We start from the raw sequence: 23,967 nt of genomic DNA on the forward strand, positions 1-23,967 counted from the left end.
TCAGGCCAAGCCTGGGGGGTTAAAGGGTAAAGAGATGCCAGGGTGAAAATCTGCAGGATACTGGGGCTTAAGAGTGTGAGGGGCCAGGGCCATCATATGGATGATAACTGTCCTCCCAGCTCTGCCACCATTGCTGAATTCTGCATCCTCCCTTTACACTGTCAACTCTACCACCAGGGAGGGGCTGAATACATCTGCCCAGGTGCTTGTTGCCAAGTGAGCTCTCTGCTACTGGTAGGAGTGATTCTGAGGCTCAAGCTGTTTCAAGTGACCCCACAAAGCAGGAGATGCAGCCCACATCCTCACCTCTGAGTCCCCACAGCCATCCCAATAGGAGAATCAGTGTTTTCCCCATGCCTAAACACCGTAAGCCATATTGATGAGCAGGGAAAACGCAGGTTTTATAGTCACTTTCAGCTCTTAGGAGCAGTCTGACGCTGAAACTCTGGGTTTCAGCTTTCTCAAACAGGATAATGGGATTAACGGTCCTTATTTTAAAAGTTAAAAGGATTAACTGAGACCACCCAATAATACAAGGCAAGTGCCTAGCAGTAGACAGTCAACAGTATTTGCACTATGGTTCCAGTGAGTTAGTCAGGATATTTTCAGAAACACACACTTAAGATTCACAAGCCTCAGCCCCTGGCAACTACCATTCTATCTTTATGATTTTGACTGCATACCTCATACAGCATTTATCTTTTTGTGACTGCCTTATTTCACTTCATGTAATGTCCTTAGGGTTCATCCATGTTATGGCATATGTCAGAATTTCCTTCCTTTTAAGGTGAATAATATTCTATTGTATGTATTTACCATGTTTTGATTATCTACTCATCCCTTGATGGCCACTTGGGTTGCGTCCACATTTTAGTTAGTGCAAATATGCCGTGAACATGGGTGCACAAATACCTCTGTGAGACTCTGCTTTCAGTTCTTTAGAGTGTATACCCTGAAGTGGAACTACCGGATCATATGGTAATGCTATTTTTAACTTTTGAAGAATCTCCATACCATTTTCCACAGCAGGTATACCTTTTTACATTCCCACCAGCAATGCACAAGGGTTCCAATTTCTCCACATCCTCACCAACATTTAATTTTTTTTTGATAGCAGCCATTCTAAAGGATGGAGGGTGGTTTTGATTTCCATTTCCCTAATGATTAGTGATGTTGAATGTCTTTTCATGTGCTTACTGACCATTTGTATATCTTCTTTGGAGAAATGTCTATTCAAATCCTTTCTCAGTTATTGAATTGTTTCTTTTGTTGTTGAATTCTAGGACTTTTTATATTCTAGATACTAATTAATCCCTTATCAGATACATAATTTACAAATATTTTCTCCATTCTCTGGGTTGCTTTATACTCAGCTGTGTCTTTTGATGAACAAAATTTTAAAAATTTCATGTAATTCAATTTGTCTACTTTTTCTTTTGTTGCCTGCACTTTTGGCATATAAAAAAAATCATTGCCAAATTCAACACTGTGAAGCTTTTGTCCTACATTTTCTTCTAAAATTTTAGATTTAGGTTTTACATTTCAGTCTTTGATCTATTTTGACTTAATTCTTGTATATGGTGTTAGATAAAGGTCCCACTTCATTTCTATGCATGTGGATATCCAGTTTACCCTCCACCATTTGTTGAAAAGACTGTCCTTTCTTCCATTAAATAGTTTTGGCACCCTTATGAAAAATCACTTGACTATATATGCAAGGATTTTATTCCTGGGTTCTCTATTTCTAGTCTGTGTCGTCTTTATGCTGGTACTGCAGTTTTATTTTTATAGCTTTGTAGTAAGTTTTGAAATCAGAAAGTGTGAATCCTCCATCTTTGCTCTTCTTTTCAAAATTGTTTTGGCTATTTGGGGTCCTTTGAGATTCCATGAATTTTAGGATGGATTTTTCTATTTCTGGAAAAAAAAAATGCCATTGGCGTTTTATTACAGATTGCATTAAATCTGTGGATTGCTTTGGATTGTATAGACATCTTAATGTATTCCAATTCATGAACATGAGATGTCTTTCCATTTGTGTCTTCTTTGTTTTGTAGTTTTCAGTGTACGTGTCTTTGACTCCTTGCTTGTTTATCCCTAGATATTTTATTCATTTTGATGCTATTGTAAGTGGACTTGCTTTCCTAATTCCCTTTCCATTGTTAGTGTATAGAAATGCAACTGATTTTTGTATGTTGATTTTGTATCTGATACTTTACTGAATTCATCTATTAGTTATAGCAGTGTGTTTGTGTGTGTAATCTTTAATTTTCTACATATAAAATCATATTATCTGCAAACACAGATAATTTTACTTCTTCCTTTTGGAGGCCTTTTATTTGTCTTCCTGCCCTAATTGCCCTGGCTAGAACCTCCAGTACTATGTTGAATGGAAATGGTGAAAGCAGACATCCTTCCCTTGTTGTCATGCAGAGTCTCTTCTTCAGCGGCCTCCTTTAATCCAGCTGTTTTTCGTTTTACCTCTGGGTGGTAGTCATCATCTTTCTCATTGGAAGGTACAGCTGATGTGATATTTTCTTCTATTATTTTCCTTTCTACTTCTTGCTCCAATTCTTCAGTTTCCTGCAGGTGCTTTTCCAATGATTCAGCCTGCCTGCTTTGCTTCTTTTACAGTTTTTTCTTTTCGTTTTTATAATTTTTTCTTATAGGTTTTTGCTCAAGGCATACTCACTGCTTTCTGCCTCCATTCTTCTCACATATGCATGCATCATCCACACAAATCGAGATGTTTTCCAGATTTGTGTTAGTATGAATAATCTTGCACTTACTGTGTAGATAATCTAACCCCTAGAAGACCTGTTGAATGATACTTTTCACACAATGAACTGGAAGGCTTTGATAACTGGACTTGATGATCCTCTTGAGAATATGGTGGCCAAGCACTTCAAAGACCATGCAGACATACATTTCATTAATGCTTGAAATCTTGAAGTCATCTATTAGCTGTACTACCATATCTTTATTTGGGTCACTGGGATCACTTTCTCAAACATGTTTAAACAATTTTTTCATCTAAGGCTGTCTCTGTATAATGTTAGGCACTTTTTAGAATGCTCATGGCAACAAATCTTTCCCCCTGCATATACACGCACAGCCAAACAGTAGAGAAGTGTTCCCTAATAATAAACATGATACCAGCCATTGAAGAGGTCCACAATTTTCACTGGGATGGTAGCCACCACCATTGCTGTAGTCCACAGGGTCCTCCTCCTCATCTGAACCCAGGATCTCCTCCTCCAGCTCTGGGGGTATAGGGTCTGGCAGAGGTGGCAGTGGTGGCAGTGGAGGAACTAAGGGAGCTTTCTGTTGAGGCTCCAGCCTTTCTGAAGAGGACAACTTCCCAGAGCTGACATCAGCAGCTTGATCTGCTTCGTATCAGCTCTCAACAATGAGCTGCAGCTTAACATTTCCATGCCTCAGCTTATTTTTTCAGATGGTTCTCTTTTTGGCCCCTGCTTTCAGGCCTGAATGACCACTACTTTTGGGGAGCTCATTCTGAGGAGGAAGGAGGGCAGCTGTAGGGGGAGTAGGTTGGAACAGGGGTTGTGACAAATGATGATGGTGGGTGTGGCAGTGACTAATGGAGGCGACGCAGAGTTGGGGGGAGCAACCAAGGTGCAGCCTTCACTTACTCTGCTAGCCAGAGGAGGCCCCTCCTCTTCAAATTTTTGGAAGTTTGAGGATTGGTATTCTTAAAATGTTTGGTAGAATTCATCAGTAAGCCATTAGGTCCTGGGCTTTTGTCAGGATTTTTTTTTTACTGATTCAATCTCCTTACTAGTTATAGGTCTATTCACTTTCTATTTCTTTGTTATTTAATTATGGTAGGTTTTATGTTCTAAGAATTTGTCCATTTCATCAAGGTTATCTAATTTATTGGTCTATAGCAGTTCATAGTATTGCTTTAAAATCCTTTTTATTTTTGCAGAATATGTACATTCCCCACTTTAATTTCTGGTTTTAGAAATTTGAGTCTTTTTTTTTAATGTGTCTAACTAAAGGTTTGCCAGTTTTGATCTTTTCAAAAGAACCAATTTTTGTTTTCATTGATTTTCTCGATTGGTTTTCTATTTTCTTATGTATTTCATATATCTCTGTTCTAATCTCCCTTAATGCCAACTTTTACTATGTTCCATACATTTTGGTGTGTTGTTTTCATTTTAATGTTTCTGTATTTTCTAATTTCCCTTGTGGTTTTGTCTTTGATCCTTGGTTATGTTGCTTAACTTCTACAAATGTGTGAATTTTCCAGTTTTACTTCTGTTGTAGATTTCTAACTTCATCCTGTTGTGGTCAGAGATGATACTTTATATGATACCTACCTTTTAAAATGAGATTTTATTTGTGGCCTAACGTATGGGTAATCTGGAGAAATGTCCCATGTGCACTTGGAAATAATGTTCAGTAAAGTACTCTAATGTCTGTTAGATATAATTTGTGTTAAGTTCTCTATTTCCTTCTTTCTGGTTGTTCTATGCATTATTGAGAGTGGTGTGTTTCCAACTATTATTTCTCCCTTCAATTCTGTCCATTTTTCCTTCATATATTTTGCTAATGTCATTAAGTATGTATATGTTTATAACTGTTATATATTCTTGTTATACTATTTTGCATTTCCACAACCAAAATAAAACAAAATAAAAAACGAAATAGTACTCATTAGCCTCATTTCATCCCTCTCAAAAACAGCCCTGTGAAGCAGCAACATCAGTGATCATTATCCCCTTTACACAATTAAAACTGATAAATTAGAAAAGTAAAGTATGGTCTAACGTTTAAAAACAAAACCCCCAAAGCAAAAGAGCAAAGAAGCTTTGAATGCTAAGTATATGCCATGGGCAATCTGAGACCCCTCCTCAATCCCTCATTGAGAATCAGAGCATATACATATATGTACAGACAATAGGATTAATCAATAATCTCACCTCCTCATCCCTAAAGTTACCCTTATAAATCTAGTTTTTTTATCTAGTCTGTATCCCAGTTTAACCAAGCTGTGTTCTCTTTAACCAAAGAAAGACCTATCTCCTTTTAGACTGCAAATCAAAGAAGGCCACCATAAAACTTCTTGGGGGCAAGAAGGCTCAAAAAAACAAAGGGAAAGCCAATACCATGAATACTATAAACATTTCATTTTATTTATTTTTTTTAAGAAAGTAGCTTCAGAAAAAGAGGAAAATAATCTAGATCATTTATTTATATATATATATTTTTTAATAAAAACCTTTACATAATTTTCATGCATAAAGACCCAGGAATGGCCATGTTGTCTGTCTGTGACAGTCCTAACACTAATTGTCTCAGGCTGTTTACCTGGGGCTCCCCATAGCTGGCAGCAGTTTAGCAAAGGCCCTCTGCCTGACCCAGAAGCCAAGCTCCTTGCCTGCCTCAACGATGGTTTTATCTTCTGGAATTGTAGATGGAGGGTGGGGGATGATTAGGGCTAGAATGGAGGGTATAGGGAGGGCTACCCAATCTGCTATGTTTTATTGAAACTCTCAAGGCAAATCCAGACAGAAGGCCCAGTAAGACGACTAAAAACCAGGGACCACACAATTCTAGGAGTTCTCAGAGACATGGGATCTGTGACTAAAGGTTCCTGCACATGGTAGTAGGGAAGCTTTGGTGTTCACGAAACCTTTAAGGCAGGAATAAACAAGTCTTGAAGACCCACCTCTCCATGGCAGGCATTCATTTCTACCCTAAATGAGTCAGAAAGACCCTGTTCTGCCTCCTCAGTCCAACCCTCTTTTGACTCTAAAACTCAGTGTTAAGTCATCAATCTACTTTAAAAAACAGATTCTCCTTCCTTCTGTGGATAGTTCATCTGTTAAGGAAGGACAGTCATAGGTCAACACAATTGCCCCATCACCTGTCTCATTCCTAAAGAGTCCTAGTATAAAAGGGCTGGGATAGGAGTAGAGTAGTAGGTTGGCATGGAGGGTCACGGATTCAGAATGGATGAAGGCGGAAAAGGATTCTCTGGTTCTTTAGGGGGATTATGCCAAAGATGCTTTATTGACCAATTTTAAAAAGAAAAAAAATGAATGGTCTTGAGGATGGTAAAAAGAGACTTGCCACCTTTTTTCTATTCCAAAAGCCCTTACACTATGTTCTGTATTAAGGAAAGCCCTGAATAACTGGAGGATGCTGCATGGGGCAGCAGAAAGAGAGGGTAGATTCCACAGACAACCCAGAGAATGGCAAACACTGCCAATCAACTCAATGCAGGGGACCTGTGTGTGGTGAGTGTGAATCAGCATGTGAGTGTGATGGGAGGAGCCTGGGGCTCACTGGCTCCCAACAGTCAATTCTCGAAGGTAGGACTGTGTGAGGCTGCGCAGTTCCTCCAAGGCATAGTCCTCAGGCATGGGAAGCCGGCCAATGTGAGGAGCCAACAGGCGCAAAGGGACTCGCTGAGGGTCTGGTGTTGAGTCGGAGGTTGCATCAGGGGCATGCTGAAGGCTCAGTACCACCCGCAGCAGGTTGGCTACACGTTTGGCCATGTCTGGAGAGAAAAATGGGAGTGAGAACCAAGAATGAAAGGTGGGGAATTGTGGGCCACTAGGGCAAGTGGCTGGAAGTGGGGAGAGGTGAGAGGCTTACCTGATTGAGCCAGGCGATCCTTGGCATTGTAACACTGAATCTGCTCTATCCGGCTGCAGAGTGAGGTCACTTTGGTGTGTAACTGCTCCAACTCATAACCTGAGCAATCCACCTATGAAAAAGCAGAGAAACTAAATGAGGGCAAGAGGAACTCTTATCACCAGTCTTACCCATAGACTGACTATACAAAACTCTGAAACAATAGTAAGGTGAGGGAGGGGAAACCCAAGAAGCTGGCCAGTATTGCCACGTCATTACCATCCTGCCTAGTCGCTAAGGGCAAGTTACAACCCTAGCTGTAATTCACAAAGGAAAGTAATATAGTGTACAGAGCCTTGAATTGGGCAAATCTTGAGACCGACATTCAAATCATGTAACTAGCAAGCTTTAACATGACACCAAAAATCTACATAAATCTGGGTTCAGAAAGATGGTATGACTTTTTAAGAGCATAGTTAATAAGAGGTATGGCTCAAACTAGCATTTAATTTAGGTCTCCTGACTTCAAGTTCATAGCCCTCTTCTCATCATATAGCCTCTCCCTATGTGTTGTGATCCAATCTTATGGCTTCTATAACAATCAATGTGTTGATGCTTACTCAATCTTTGTATCTAGCTTAATATCCGGTCTTCCATTCCCTTTGTCAGGGCCATTGCCTAACTCAGGTTACCATTCCTTCTCAGTTGAAATACCATAAGATTTTGATCACAATCTTCAGTGTCATCCCTTCTACATCTTTTCCTACCATACTGTAACCAAAGTAATCTTTCTAAAAAACCAGCCTATGTTTTTATTCATTACGTACATTCTGAATACTTTCCAATAGCACCTCATCTTTATTTGTCTCATGACTTTTAGTTACCCCTCCTCTTTCAAACTCCGATATTAAACTACCTACCTACTAAGTTTCCATCACTTCTTCCTCTTCCAAATGGCTCACTCAACCCTTCCAAGGAGTATCTCTTTTATTAAATCCACTTTTTGGGGGGCTTTGCAGAGTCTACAGAAGTATATTATTCTTTCATCTCCAGAATCCAGTTTTTAACCTGACTTTAACCTGACTTCAAAAGGTGTTAAATAAGGTAAGACAAGGTCTTGCTTTCATGAAACTTACAGAAAATAAAGAAATAATAGCAGATAGTAATAAATCCTCCTGCTGCACTGACAGTGCTATCTCTAGCCAATGAGTTTTTCAAGTTGTTGCTCTGGCCTTTTGAGGTCTCTGTGGCTTTAAGGGCCAAGGAAAAGGAAAACAAGCCAGTGATTTAAGGAACTCGGTACCTGTTGTATATGGTGGAGCATTTCAAGGACCTGAATATAGTCCAGGTAAACAAGGCCAGATGTTTCCCAGTCCTGGATCAGGCTGCTGCGCTCTGGAGGTGCCAGGTCTTCCAAGAATCCCTTCAGGTAGTCATAATTCTCGTTAATGATGGCATCTGAAGAAAAAAACATTGAATACTATGTCTGCACAAGTATATGGTTCCCAAACGTGCAGAGAAAGGACATGGCAGATATGCAAGACAGGAAGGAAAGGGAAATAACGTTGGGTCAGACGTGAGAATTTCAGGTAGATATTTTGAAATTCTATTAAAAAAATCTGAAGAATTTCTGATTTCAGTTACCCAAACAGATTTCTGGTGTTGTTGAATAAAATTCCCTAAACAAAGAGCTTAACAGAATTAGCACACAACAAGAATATTCCTGGCAAATAATAACATAACAATTTTGCTATCTACCTCTCCTCTAGCCCCTCATCCTGGCCAAGCCTCTTCTGCACAGAGAGCTTTCACAAAGTGTAATCTAATTCACTGATTCACATCTGCCACGTCCCATACTGCAAATCATCTCTGGCATGACTCATTGTGGGGTTCAGAGTTTGGAAGAATTTGGGGTGATTCCAGGAGACACAGGTCTTAGAGTGAAGCACTCACCAGAAGCTAAATGTCGGATGATGAGTTTGTGGCAGCGGTTCCAGTGTCCAGCTTTAAATAAATAAAGGGCCTCCAAATGCTTGTCGGATTCCATGTGTGCTCGCACTGCTTTGGCCTCATGAATCCATTCAGCAGGCACACAAAGCTTCTGGGTCAGGAAAGTCTCCTTAGCCCAAGATTCAGGGGTCTCCAACAGTTGGCAGTGCCGGGTAAGCAACTCACGAACAGCCTTCTCACGCATGCTATAAGAAGAGATAAACTGGAATAAATCTCAGTCTCATTGGTGGTGAAGGCTGCCTCAGATGGCTCACACTGGCCCTGGGGGCAGTCCTTCACACTGTGGGACTCAAACCTGAATGGATCACCCCAAAAGTCACTGAAAAAAATCAAAAGCCATCACACTAACATTTGTTTTTTTAAACAAAACAGAATATTAAGTATCTGTACACACTATATTTTCATGGTCAAAAAAGTCTGAGGTTAGTGAAGGTTGCCACTGCCCAGAAGAGGTTAGGATCTTTCTTTTAACTTCTTTTCTAGTAATAAGAGATAAAAGACTGGGATAGGGGAATTCTGTATTTCTGTATTTCATAGAGCAGTCCTTGGCAGTTCATTCCAAACTTTTCCCCTTCCCTTACTGTCACATAGTCTGTACAAATAAGCAAAACAGCTGCAAGTCCCTTCCAGGTCCTTGTTTCCTTCCTCAAAGCCACTAACCTTCCTAATTCATTTTCTCTCTACCTCTACATTTAGGCTAAATTCACCCTGCTCTCGAGGCTCCTTAAGAAGAGTCCTTTTCTGCCTGGGTGAAAGGACCATCCATTTTAATTTCAGACAAAAACTATTCTCCTCATTTGAGATTCTTTTCTTAACTCCTAGGCTTTTCAAGAACTCCCAAGTCTCTTGTAACTGCCTCCACGCAGTCTCTTTTTTCCCCAGCAAATAGGATCTGCTTCCCCACAGCCAACTCTAAATCATCAGTCATCCAATCAGCCCACCATTTATCACGTAAAATAAACCGGGGTGGTGGTGGGTGGGTAGGGTGGGGGAAAGGCTGGGGTCATTTTGCTTCCTGGAAAAGAGAAAAGAAATTCCTTAAAGGGAAGACTATGCTAGATGTTTTATACTCTGAATGCTTTAATACCACTATCACCTTTAAATAGGTATTAGTATTATGATTTTACAAATTAAAAAATTGAGGCTTGGAGAATATCTTTACCCAAAGTCAAATGTGAGTAAACTTTACTCTAGGGTCAAAGTGAATACATGGTGGATCCAGAATTTAAGCAGGTCTAACTACAAAACTCAACTTCTTTCCATGCCATACAGCATGATAGATAGCGCAATACAGTGATTAAGACCACGGACTCTTGGGCGTTTGGAGTTGGAAGCCTCCTCTGCTATTTACTAGTGATAAGACTTTGAGCAAAAGTTACTCGAATCTTGCTGTGCCTTGGGTTGCTCATTGGTAAAACAGAAAATAACAGTGTCTATCACATAGGTTCATTATGAGCATTAAATGAGTGAACATATGCAAAGTACTTACAACAGATTATAAATATATATAAAAGAACTATATGACAAAATATTATATAGATGTTTGTTTTTGTTATTATTGTAATGTCATGCTGCTACCACTAATAAAACCCAATGTCACAGCATGAAGTAAAAAGGCGTTTCTCTGATTCTCTTTCAGGAAAGAGAATCAAAACATTATCCAAATAAGCAAGGTTGTACTGATACATACACTACTATCAAACTTCAGGGGTGTAGGTTGGTGGATGGAAAGAAGGCCAGAGATGGAGAAAGCCAGTAGACAAAGATAAAGCAGGGGCCCTCCCTGCCAAACCATTGCTTCAGTCCACAGATCCACTGAGGCAGCTCAGCCAACACTATTTCTGCATATAGATGTTCTTCCCCTTAACCGAGGGGAATATGTTCTAAGACCCCCAGTGGATGGCTGAAACTGAAGAAACTGAACCCTATATGTATATACACTATACATACATACACACTATGTTTTCTCCTATACATACATACATACATGATAGTTTAATTTATAAATAAGGCACAGTAAGAGATTAACAACTAATAAAATAGGAAAATTTTCATAATATACTGTAATAAAAGTTATGTGAATGTGTCTCTCTCAAAATACCTATTCTAATGTATTCGCCTTTTCAACTGAAAAGAAGCACTTTATAGCTTCTCTTTGACATACCCAAATTGTGACCATCAATGCTCCTGCACTTTGGGGCCATTAAGTAAAAAAGAAAAATGCTTACTTGAATACAAGCGCTGTGATACCATGACAGTTAATCCAATAACCAAGATAGCTACTGAGTGACTAACAGGTGAGTAGTGTACATAGTGTACACTATGGATACGCTGGACAAAGGGATGACTCTTGACCTAGGCAGGATGGAGTGGGACAGCAAGAGATTTCATCACACTACTCAAAACAGCATGTAACTTAAAACTTATGAATTGTTGATTTCTGTAAATTTTCCATTTTATGTTTTCAGACTGTAGTTGACCACAGGTAACTGAAACTGCAGAAAATGAAACCACAGATAAAGGGGGACTACTGTAATTCTAAACATGCCACACACAAGTCAATCTATGCCTAAATGGGATTCCTCCATCCACTTAATCATTTCCTATTCCAATTTTATAGGTTCTCTGACTCTCAAATTTCTAGAAAGATTCAAAGAGATTTTGCAGTTCACAGAGATCTCTTCTTCCTTCTCAGACAACTAAGAAGCCTTATGATAAAAAGCATAATTTGGCGCTCAAAGGCAGTCTCATTTCTAACTTGTGTGCATGAATAACAGAGATAGTCATAGCTTCTGGTTGAATTATCTTCAAGTTTATCACAAGGATGGACCCCAAAATACATTCTAAACACTTACCTGCTGAGCTGAACCCAAAGAGACTGATTCCTTTAGCCCTGTAGCTCTAGATGCATTCAATGGGTTTAATGAATTCTCACTCACCTTGAATTGTCAATGTGCAGGAAGACAAAGACGGCCCACTCCCAGAGCCCCTCACTTTCCAGTTGGCCGGCATAACTGGCCTGCAGCACACCCTCGCACTGCTCTGAGAGATGTGTGTAGTTAAGAGCCCGCAGCACTTCCCACAAGTGCCAGCTTAGACGGTAGTCCAAAGGATCTGCTGTTATGCTTCGAGGCTCCAGCAGCTGGTTGAGATCATAATGTCTGCAAAAGAGAATAAGCTGGCAGTTACCATATCCAGCCAGCAGACTACCTGCACTAAATGTCAACTGTTTTGGTTATGGCTTAGAAGAGGAGTCCCCAATCCCCAGGCCATGGACTGGTACTGGTCCATGGCCTATTAGGAACGAGGCTGCACAACAGGAGGTGAGTGGCAGGTGGGAGAGAGAAGCTTTGTCTGTATTTGCAGCCATTCTCCAGCACTAGCATCATTGCCTCAGCTCCATCTCAGATCATCACACATTAGATTCTTGTAGGAGCACGAGTCCCTGATGCCAAAAAGGTTGGGGACCGCTGTTTAAAAGAAAAAAAGGTACGTAGGCAACTGAGAGCAGAAGCGTTTATAGCCTCAGTCTTCTTTTCAGACTGTGTTGTATCAATCTACCTCTAGGTTCAGCCAGATTATAGCTTGTACAAAAAACAAGGCACCATCTCTTCTGTGGCTGTGTGATTTAATAGGTTTGCTGGTATTTTTATGGCCAAATATATTTTACCATCCTCGGAAAAGAAGTCTTCACAGATCTTTCCCTCCTACTCCTTCATTATAAGGTCAATTAATTTCCTTAACTATTTAAATAACAGTTACCTTAGTATCTTTCAGATTATTCTACTATCTGAAGTTGTTGGACTGCTAATTCTCCTGTTTGAACAGCTAACTACTCTTCATGAGTAGTATGCTATAGTCTACATAAAGACTGTAGATATAGTATATGGCTTGTAATTTTTACCTCTGATTTTGTCTACAGTGGGTAGTATTCTTTTCATAGAAAGCCAGGTGCCCTGGGTTTTGAAAGTGTCCCTACACAGACTTTTACTTTTTCTTCTGCTGGGAGCCCAGGGATTTAATGGTCTTAGATCAGTTTATGTGTTAAGTTCCTGGCTTGGAATTCCCAGGTCTTAAGACCAGTATAACAAAGATCCCTCACCTACAAGTTTTAACGATCTGGGGCCTAGTTTACTAACCAATAACTATTCCCTTTTATCTAAGATCCCAGACATTTTATAATTTCCTAACACCTCTGTGAATAATGAACAGAATCTTTCTTGACCAGTGCTGTCAAACTAACTTTTTGTGATGATGGATATGTTTTATAATCTGCCTTGACCAACATGATAGCCACTAGACACATGTGGCTATTAAACACTTAAAATAAGGCTAGTATAAATGAGTAGATTTTAAATATTTTACAGTTTAAATGATCAGTCATGTGAATAACTATTACATTAGACAGTGCAGTTCTAGACTACTTTAAAGGGATAAGAGGTGAATTTTATGTTCTAGTCATGACAATTCTACCTTTCATGAGAATAAGGTTTACTACCTCATTTTGGCTTTGGTTTCTCCATTTCAGGCGCCTTGAGATCTTTTTTACATTAAAAAAATGGAGATACAATAAACTGTACATATTTAAGACGTACAATTTTCTTAAATTTTAACATATGTATACACCTGTGAAACTACTGCCAGATACCACACATATCCCTCACCTTCAAAAGTTTCCGTATGCCCCTCTGTAATCCCTCTCTCCTGCCTTTCCTTACAACTACCCTTTCCTCAGGCAACCACTGATCTCCTTTTTATCATTATTGATTGGTATGTATTTTTCAGAACTTTATAAAAATTGGAATCTGCAGTGGGTACATTTCTGGGGTATTCTTTTTTTGTCTCACATCCTTTAAAACTAAGTAAAATTATTCTGTGATTCACTAAGTTCTATGTATCAACAGCTCATCCCTTTTCAATGCTGAGCAGCATTCTGTTGTTTAGATGCACCACAATTTGTTTATTCATTCACCTGTTGATGGAACTCTGGGTTGTTTCCACTTGGGGACCATTACAAATAAACCTGCTATCAACATATGTGTATAGGCACATGTTTTCATTCCTTTTGGGTAAATATCTAGTAGTGGAACAGCTGGGTCATATGTATGTAGGTTTATGTATAACTTTTTAAGCTGCCAAACTGTTTTCCTGAGTGCCAATACTACTTTACATTTTTCACCAGCAGTGTATGAGAATTTCAAGTACTCCATATTCATAACAACTGGTACAGTGGGTCTTCTTAATTTTTAGGCATACTAAGGTGGGCAGTGGTATCCCATGTCGGCTTTAATTTGCATATCCCTGTTGTCTACTGAGGTCAAACATCTTCTCATGTGCTTATCTGATATCTAGATCTTTGGTGAAGCAGCTGTTTAAATATTTTGCCCAAGTTTTTAATTGAGTTGTTTGCTTTATTATTGAGTTCTAGGAGTTCTTTATTTTGTTCTGGATACAAGTCCTTTACTGCTACATGAACAGCAAATATCTTCTCCTAATCTGTCTTTTCATTCTCTTAATAGGCTTTCAATTAGCAATTTTTAGTTTTGTTGAAGTCCAATTTATCAATTTTTTCTTTTATAGATTATGTGTTTGATGTCTAAAATACTTTTGCAAATATGGTTAGAAATCTTTGCGTAACCCACATTTACAAAGATTTCCTGCTTTGTTTTCTTCCAGAAGGTTATTGTTTTAAGTCTGACATGTAGATTTATGGTCTATTTTGAGCTGGATGAATAACAGATAACCAATGAAACCAAAAACTGGAGGTAAATTAATGAAGAAAAAAAGAGAGAAGACACAAATTACCAATATCAGGAAAGAAAGAGACATAGTTACAGATCCTAAAGACATTTTAAAAAGGATAAGGAAATGTTAAAATTTTATGCCAATAAATCTGGTGACTTTGTTGAAATAGACAAATTCTTTAGAAGAAACAAATGATCAAAATTGACTCAATAATAAACAGAAAACTTCAACAGTCCTATATATATTTTAAAACTGATTTCGTAGTTTTAAAACTTTAATAAGTTGGACTTTATAGAGAATATTGGAAAAATATATTTATAATAAAGAGCTCATATCCAGAATATGTAAAGAACTATTATAATACAATAAGACAACCCTATAAAAAATGGGCAAAATATCTGAACAGACACTTACAAGGAAGATAATATAGATGGTAAATAAGCACATAAAAAATGCTCAATACCATTAGGCATTAGGAAATGCAAATTAAAACAATTTTAGGGCTTGCTTTGACAGCACATATACTAAAACATAATTTTTGTTATATATATTTTACCACAATGAACGACTATTATTCTATAATTAATACAGTTAAGTACGCTATATTTAAAAGAAAGTATTTGACCCCAATAAACTTTTTTAAAAAAATTAAATAAATAAAAGAAAGTATCTGAAGAATGGAAATGAGATGTGAATTATAAGTTTTGACTGTTGAAAACCCTCGGTGTGATATGATATAAAAGACACTACTGAGATAGCTTTAATTAACTGATTAGATGTAATACCATATATTAATATATTACTGTAGGATAAAGCACTCACAATTTCTTATTAAAACATACACACCACTATATGAAATACCACTTTATGCCCACTGAAATGTAACATTTTAAAAACTGATGTACCAAAATTTGAAGGGATGTGGACTAACTAGAGATCTTGGTGGGTATATAAAATGATACAAGCACTTTTGCATACAAATGTTGATAGCGACTTTATTCATAATAGCCCAAAACAAGAAAACCTAACTGTCCATCAATAAATGAATAACTTTTCTATGGCCATGCTACCTTGAACAAGCCCGATCCTGTCTGATCTTGGAAGCTAAGCAGGGTCACGCCTGGTTAGTATTTGGATGGGAGACTACCTAGGAAGACCAGGTGTTGTAGGCGTAAAAAAAAAAAAAAGGGATCATAAGCTGACATGTTCCTTGTGAGGTCAACCGAAGGTTGCCTCGCCTAAAAAAATAATAAAAAAATAAATAAATGGATAACTTATGCAATGAAAACCTTCTAATACAAATATTAACATGGATAAATCTCAAAATCATTATGCTGAGTGAAAGCCAGGCACAAAATATAACATACACAATGGTCCCAATTACATAAAATTCTAAACAGCAAAACTAATCTATCGTAATGAAAAGCCAGTCAGTAGTTGTCTGGTGTGGGGACTGACTGCAAAGAGGAATGAGGGAATGCTTTGGGGTAATGTAAATGTTAATCTTCCTTGTGATGACAGTTATATTATGTTAAAAACTATCAAACCGCATACTTTATTATATGTAAATTATATCTCATGAAAGTTGATTAAAATAAATGTTTAGATTTCTAACTCTAGTTTCAGTGCTCTTTGTACTCAACTACTATAAGTTATATTTCGGTAATTTATACAAACTAATGGCAATCTGACACGAAAGGGAAAGGACTCATGGAGCCCTCGAGTGACTATACTACATGGCTCTGATTTACCTGTCACTGTAGAGTTTTAGAAGGTGAAAGCAGACATCCTGAAGTGGTCTCTGTGAGTCTTGCTCCTCCTCTACCACACAGCCAGAGCCCTCCAAGTATGAAGGAAGTGGGGAGCAGGCATATCTGTCACCCTCAGAGGAATTCTGAAGTTAAGAATTTGGTAAAACAATACATTAGCTGCCGGTGTGTTTCACAGATGCTATCATATTTCAATTACTCAGACTTTTATTAAGAATGATGTGATACCCTCTAAAGAAATGTGTGAAAGATTTTAAACTTATTTTGATCAATGTCATATTTGACTTATCTTCAGGGAACTGGCAAAAATTTCAGATAGCTTTCCCTAATCTCAATACCTTTCTTGCCACAATTCTTATTACACTTATTTTCTTTATTGTTCTCTTTTTTCCTGACAAATAATATCAATGACAATAAAAATGGACAGTAAGAAAAGAACTGAAGAAATAATGGCATTAAAAATAGTAATACTTTAACCTTGACACTGAAAAAGAATATGTTATGTGATATTTAGAGGCAATCTCAGATCTAATTTGGGGCTATACCAAACTTCAGGTCAGGCAGTATCTCAGGAAATTCCCAAAGGAACAGACAACATTAGGAATGAAGGAAAATCCTCTGATTTGGTGGCAGAAAAACAGCGATTAAGAAAGTCAGTTGTGGAAACTCATCATATTAAATAAAATAAAAACAGATATTTGGAGAAGTTTAAAAGTTGCCCTGTCAAGAGGCAGAAGAAAATGATTTTCTGGGTCCTTTTAAATTTTATGGTACTTTCAAAAAAAGCAGTTAGGAAAAAGTATTATGAAATGTGACTTGATGGTTTTTTATCTGCAGTATTTTTCTGGCAAAAACAGAACTCCTACCAGGACTCTTGCTTGGCTGTACTGGACACATATACCTGAAATGCTTCTTCATACATGCTCAGTGCCCTGGAAATGGAAGCTGTTGGTGGAAGCAAATACCAAAGATGGACAGCCAGGGAGCGTTTCCAGTCCAACTGGGAGCATACATTGATTTGCTTCTGCTCTGAGAGCTGCCACACCTACCGAAGACAAAATCACCATCATAAGTATATATTCTATGTTACCTTATTACTGCCCAAGTATGCAAGTTATTCACTTATTTAAGTACTATTTTAAATGAACGAGATAGCAGTGTTAATAGTCCAGATATAAAATACAGTCTCTTGGTGGCAGGTGATAGGGTGGATTTAGACAATCACTGCTCAGAAATGAGAGTCACTGAGAGAAAAGAGGTCTTCTCACTGCCTACTGTTGACTTATAAAACTTAAAAGATAGAAATTCTGACCAACTTTTTTCTTTTTGAAAGCTGACTTTAAGATGGCAATCAAATAGGTAAGCAGAAACAGAGAATTGGCTTAAAATAATTATGGCATATTATCCATAAAATGAAATAGAAGTATCTGTTAAAAAGAATGAGGCTGCACAACATCAAAGAATATCCATATATAGGAAGTTAAAAACAAGTTGCAGAATTGCTATGTATAATTGATTTTATTTGAATATCCAGATATGTAAATATGCATGCACATGTTGATATAAAGTTAAATACATCTAGAAAAACAAACACAAATTATTTACATTATCTGAAAATATTCTCATTAAAAATAAATTGCTTAGTTATGTGCAATAGTGTACAATTTACAAAGATAGCTCTTTGCTTTAACCTCAAGCAATTTTGAGTTTATAAGAAAACTTAAATGAGTTTAAGAGAAAAATACCGGTTTTCCAGCCAACAGAGCAAAGATGCGCAGTCTCTCATCGTGGATGAAACTGTCAGCCTGGAGTTGATGCCAATCTACCAGTTGCATGGTAAGTAGCTCCCGGACTGACTGGCTACCCACCAACTGGGATAAAAGAAGAGCAAGACGATGATCACCTACGATAAAAACAGAAGTTCTTTGGTGATACTGAGAATTTACAGACATGGAGAAACACTTGAGAGCATAATCTTATTTCTTTTAATCCTCAGAATACAGAATTTAAACACCTGTGACCACTTTCTGCAGTAGTACCAAAACACTGATCAGAAACTTAACATTTTCTGTTTGGGTAGGAAATCTTCAAAGTAGTGTAACCTAAATTACATGTAGATTATATTATGTGTACAGAATACAATGTCAGATGTACTATTACTTTTGAAACCCCAGACAAGGCACTTCATCTATAAAATGGAGGAAAATAACATCTTATTCAAAGGTTTACAGTGAATACTGAAATGACATATAAATGAAAACATGCCTAACTAGAAAGTACTATATATATATATATAATGACACTGAGAAATGACAAACTCAAACCTAAAGGAAAAATATATATACTATAAAGAAAATGGTTGAGTCTTTCACCTTTACAGTTCCAATAATCTCTTAAAAATTTTTTTTAAGTACAAAGGGCTAAGGAAATAAGGAGTCTAATTAACCAGAATGTAAGGGAATAGGAATTTCAGTTTATGAAAATCTCTTGTTAAACTGTGAGTTATAAGAAAAATTCTTTGTCTCAGTCATTAATACGAACCTCCTAAAACTCAATAGTCCTTTTCCTTTTGTTTTTCAATATGAGTCAGTGCTTACATGACTATATAAAGTACTGTTCTGCCAGAAACTAAGGTTCTCTTTTCAAAGAATTTCCTTCACAAACCAGAGAGGCCTGAAGGAAAGAAATCACGTATCAGGAACACATCTAGAAATGTGCTGCTAAGCCAACTTGTCTCCCTGACTGTATATAAGTAACCAAAGCATGACTGGACTGTGATTCATGCAGGAAGTACTGCAGCTCACTTGACAATGAGCTGCTATATTCTAGGTGAATAACAACAAAGGTAAAAAATAAAAGAGTATTTCTGTGTATCTACAGAACCCCAAAGAGAGGGTTTACTAGCCAACATTTATAAATATTCTGGTCACTAAAGATGGTCAAGGTCAGAGAAGAAATTGGAATATTATATATATCTCAGTATAACCACTTATTAAGATCACACCACCAATCAATCGACTTCTGCCAATCCTTAACTTTTCATAGACTTTCCCATTGATGAAAATATATATGTGAGCAAATTGTAGGATTCTAGGGTACTTCCTCAGGTTGATTTTAGCGTATGGTGTGAGGTAAGGATCTAAATCATCTTTTACATGTGAATATCCAACTATCTCAGTATTATTTGTTAAAAAAGACTATTCTTTCCACATGTAAATTGTTTTGGCACCTTTGTCAAAAATAACTGACCATAAGTGAAAGGGTTTTATATTTAAATTTCCATTTCTGTTCCACTGATGTGTATGTTTATCCTTATGCCAGTACCACACTGTCTTGACTGCTACGACTTTACAGAAGTTTTGAAATTAGAAAGTGTAGAGCCCCCTGATTGTGTTCACTTGGAACACTGTGTTAAATTTTCAACATTTCTATGAAAGAATCAGGACCTGCAAAAATGCCTGCTGGAGATTTTGACAGAGATTGTGTCTAAAGTATATATTGATTTGGGGAAAACAGACATTTTAACAATACTGACGTTTCCAATCTGTCAGTGATTCTCAAACTGGTGTGGTTCTGTCCCCCAGGGAATATTTAGCAATGTCTGAAGATATTATTGGTTTTTACAACAAGAGGGGAGAGGGCTCTTTTATTAGAGAACAGGGATGCTGCTGAATATCCTACAATGCCAGGACAGCCTCCACAACAAAGTACCAGCCAAAAATGCCAACAGCGCTGAGGCCGAAATGTGGTCCATGAGCACAGACTTTCTCTTAATTTATTTAATCTTTTATTTCTCCAGCAATGTTGTAGTTTTCAGTGTATGAGTCTTATACTTTTGTTACATTTATTCCTTATTTTATTGTTTCTGATGCTATGTGAATGGAATTTCTAAAATTTTATTTTTACATTGTTTGTTGCTAATACATAAGAAACAGAACTGAATTCTTTATGTTGTTCTTGAGCTGATATCCTGATAAACTAGCTTATAAGTCCTACTACCTTTTCTGTAGATTCCAGAGGACTGTTACATACAAAACCATGCCATCTGTGAATAAAGATAGTTCTATCTCTTCCTTTTTAATCTGTACAACTTCTGCTTCTCTTCCTTGTCTGAACATATTGGTTACAATATCCATTACAATACTGTACAGAAATAGTGTTCCATACTTGGAATGAAATCATGTAGTCTTTCAACATTAAGTATGATGTTAGCTGTAAGTTTTTGGTAGATTCACTTTGCTATTAGGGTAATAATATTTTTGGCGATTTGTGTCCTTCCTTCCTTTTTTATTGTCAGTGTAAAAATTCGTAGACTTTCTTGATGTTTTCAAAGAACTTTTAGTTTTATTGCTTTCTCTATTGTTTTTATGTTTTCATTTTCATTTTCACCCTCTATTTTCTAGAAGAACTGAAGAAGATTGTTATTAATTCATCTTTAAATATAAAAGATCATTCACCAATGAAGATATCTGGATCTGGGTTTTTCTGAATGAAGATTTTAAATTACAAAATCAATTTCTTTACTTGTTATAGATCTATTAAATTTTCTATTTTTTTCTTGAATCGCTTTTGGTAATTTATATCTTCCAAAGAATTTGTCAATTTTATCAAAGTTATTGAATCTGTTGACACAGAATTTCTCAGAGTACTCCCTTTCCTGTAATAGTAATGATGTTCACTCTTTTACTCCCGTTTTTAGCAATTTGTGTCCGTTCTTTTTTTTCATGGTTAGTGTAAAGATTTGTACACTTTCGTGACCATTTCAAAGAACTTTTAGTTTGATTTCTCTATTGTTTTCATTTTCTTTGACTTCTATTCTAATCTTTAATATTTCCTCCCTTCTTCTACCATTTGGGTTTAGTTTGCTCTTTTGCTAGTTTCTTCAAGTAACAGCTTAGGTTATTGATTTTAGGTGTTTCTGTCTGTTGGGTGATAGTGTTCAAGTATTCTAAAGTCTTACTTTTCTGTCTAATTGTTCTATCAATTATTGAAAATAAAGGTAGTAAAGCAAAAGTTTTTAGTAAACTGAAAGGTAGTGCCTTGCCAAAAGTTTAATCTCGTGATAAGGAAAAAAAAAAGGAGAAAAAACAGAGTTTGTGAAAGAATGAATCTAAGGACCTGATTTCTGGAACTTAACTTTTAAGATCCTTTTTGGGGATATATATGTGTGCTGATGAGCATAACATTGTCTCTTTAATGATTCATAATCTTTATAGCTTTATAGCAGGTAGGTTTGTCCTGGAGACAAGTTCTCACTGTACAAATAAATACCATGAAAGGCACTGAGCTAAATGTGTAGTGATATTGAAATGCAACTGGCCATTTATGTAAATTACTGATTAGCTTTTCCTATGATTCTTTCTTATAATCCCAAATTTGGCCAAGCCCTCAAAAAATAAATCTAGTTGATGGCTTCAGCTAGTTGACTTCAGATAAATTAAATCTAAACAAGGTTTGATCAAAGATTTAATTACACATAGAATAAGTTGAACTATGTTATTTATTCTTATCAAGATTTATGTTGAGACAGTTATCAAGTACTAGATGAATGCCTCTCATTAAAGGGGAACTAAAAAAGCACAAATATATATGAGAAGTCCTAACAAAGAAAAAAAACAATTAAATATCTCTACAGAAATGAAACTTCCATATATTTATTTGAATGAAATAAGTGAATTAGTGTAAAACACCTGTTTAAGAGGTTCGGAATACTGCTTATAGAAAGGAAAAAAAAGCCTAAATATTAAAAATTAAATTTGTTAACATGGAACATTTTTATATAAAAGAAAACTAAAAAGCATTTGACTATAATATCTGTATTACAGGACATTTGTAATGTATGACAAGAACTGTGTGCGTATAAATATGTGGCATAGATATATGGCAGGACACTGTCTTTGAAAAGTTTACATTCATATCATACCTTGCTCTGCATGCATATTATTTGTATATACTTTATATATTACAAAGCAAACAGCCTAAGTACAGATTTCATATCGAAATGTATGCAATAAAGAGTAGTAAAGGATTTAGGTGATTTTGGTTTTTGTTTTTTGCTTACATTCATTTTCTAGTTTTAATACAAATGTGTATGTAGCATATAAAATTAAAATACTTTTAATAAAGTAAATTTAATGTTTAAGGTTCTAAAAAGAAAACTAGAAGACATAATCCCTATTCTGGAGGAACCAGCAATCTTCCTGGGAAGTCTATACTTAATACTCAGGATAGAAGGCAAAGGCAAATTTGCAATTAAGAGGTAGGGACAATGAGCAGGGAGTAGACAGGAGTGCAGAGGACGACCACTGCCTTACCTGACTGCTGGGCCAGAGAGCAGGCCTCACTGATTCTTTTGCCTGTGAGGTAGCTGAAGACAGCCTCCACAGGGTTGTCTTTGCGGGTCAAGGAAACTTCCTCCTCAATTTGAGGTGCAGCAGTATGGGACAGCCAGCGAGAGAAAGCTCTTCTTCGCTCCAGAATCTGGGTGTATTCATTGGGTTCATCCGGCTGGCTGTCAAGCTCTTTCAGGTGGCCCCACAGAGCTTCACATAATGTCCATGTTAGGCTCCAGTGCTTCACAACTAAGGAAGAGACAGGAAAACAGTATCATGACATAAAGTTCTACAGTAACTACAGACAAGGCATCACTCTAATTGTGGCATAAGAATACATAAATTAATAAAACACTCAAGTTAATTTTTCCTGAATCTGTCTCCACCTCACTCAGCTGTATCTTACAAGCTCCAGAGGTATGTAGTATAACTGCTTGCTCACTCCATACTCTTATAGTACTTACATAACAAATGTAACTCAGCGCTCCTTTAAACAGTTTCAGCTAACCTAAATATGGCTAGTATACCTCAAATGATAGAGAACAGTTCTCTAAGTTAAACAAACTGTTTACAAAATGCTTTAAGAAATATAAAGTGCTCTAAAAATTTGTGAGGGACTATTCTCTCCTGCTATAGGCACAGCCTAACATTTAGTGAGTCAAAGCACCTAAAAGTAAGCCAAATCTAATATATACAATGTGACTAGATAATAGCTATAATCTTTATTCTACAGATGAAAAAATGAGGTACAGAGTATTAAGTGACTTGCTGAGAGTTACAGGCAATATGTAGCAGGGCCAGGATTCAAACCCAAGTAATCTGAGCCCCATTCTATACTCTTATATTGCTATATATATATTGCTCCTCAGGAAGGAAAACAAAAAGGAAGCACTGTTTACCACTTGAAGCCCCTTAGAAGTATGCACTGGAAGATGACTCATATTTGAGAAGAGGAGACAACTGAAGCAAACACAAAGAACTGAACATAAACAATTCCCCGAATGTGTACTATGGAACATTATAGTCTCCATTTTTCAATAAAAGTGATGTTATGAAATGTGAAACATGTAATTAAATGTAATTTTCTACTATTTGAAATAGTAAGTTCCCAAATAAGAAAAGTCTTTTATTAAAATATTGGTTCAGAAGAACATGGTCATAACAGCTATAGAGAGGTGATAGTGAGAGAGGTTAGGAAGAGAAGTTATAAACATCAAAATTGTTGGGAAGACCAGTGGGACTTGAGCTGGACATGGAATGGGTACAATTTAGAAAAGCAAGAAGGAATGAATCTCCCTTCCACTATGTTCTCTACGTGGAAAAGGAATGCAATTTCATAAATACAAGAGATTTGATGGGCTACAATTCATTTGAACAAGAACTTGTATATTAAAGCTTGTAATAATCATTATGAACAATGACAGAATTTTTCCTTGCTTGGGATTTTGCACATCCCAATTCAATTATAGACAAGTGTAAGTTCAGGCATCTACCTATCACACTGGCAA

General features: G+C 36.8%; 1 protein-coding gene and 2 pseudogenes across 6 annotated transcripts in view; 1 reads left to right on the forward strand and 2 right to left on the reverse strand.

The window, feature by feature from the left end:
* Window positions 1-2,335: 2,335 nt before the first annotated feature.
* LOC118602986 lies at window positions 2,336-3,393 on the reverse strand (annotated as a pseudogene).
* A 1,794-nt stretch (window positions 3,394-5,187) lies between these two features.
* Window positions 5,188-23,967, reverse strand: part of NUP98 (nucleoporin 98 and 96 precursor) — an 84,594-nt gene continuing 65,814 nt past the window's right edge. For all 6 annotated transcript variants that reach the window (XM_016157963.2, XM_016157965.2, XM_016157961.2 and 3 more), the window contains 9 exons: window positions 22,442-22,708; window positions 17,873-18,030; window positions 17,029-17,172; window positions 16,110-16,252; window positions 11,553-11,774; window positions 8,557-8,798; window positions 7,907-8,061; window positions 6,625-6,736; window positions 5,188-6,526 (listed from right to left, as the gene is read on the reverse strand). In XM_016157963.2, the coding sequence (XP_016013449.1) occupies window positions 6,309-6,526; window positions 6,625-6,736; window positions 7,907-8,061; window positions 8,557-8,798; window positions 11,553-11,774; window positions 16,110-16,252; window positions 17,029-17,172; window positions 17,873-18,030; window positions 22,442-22,708 (1,661 nt within the window). In that variant the 3' untranslated portion in view covers window positions 5,188-6,308. The remainder of the gene's footprint in view (window positions 6,527-6,624; window positions 6,737-7,906; window positions 8,062-8,556; window positions 8,799-11,552; window positions 11,775-16,109; window positions 16,253-17,028; window positions 17,173-17,872; window positions 18,031-22,441; window positions 22,709-23,967) is intronic.
* On the forward strand, window positions 15,412-15,530 carry LOC118603066 (annotated as a pseudogene).

The sequence above is a fragment of the Rousettus aegyptiacus genome, unplaced genomic scaffold (genome assembly GCF_014176215.1).
Source record: "Rousettus aegyptiacus isolate mRouAeg1 unplaced genomic scaffold, mRouAeg1.p scaffold_m13_p_5, whole genome shotgun sequence".
In the NCBI taxonomy this organism is placed as follows: Eukaryota; Metazoa; Chordata; class Mammalia; order Chiroptera; family Pteropodidae; genus Rousettus; species Rousettus aegyptiacus.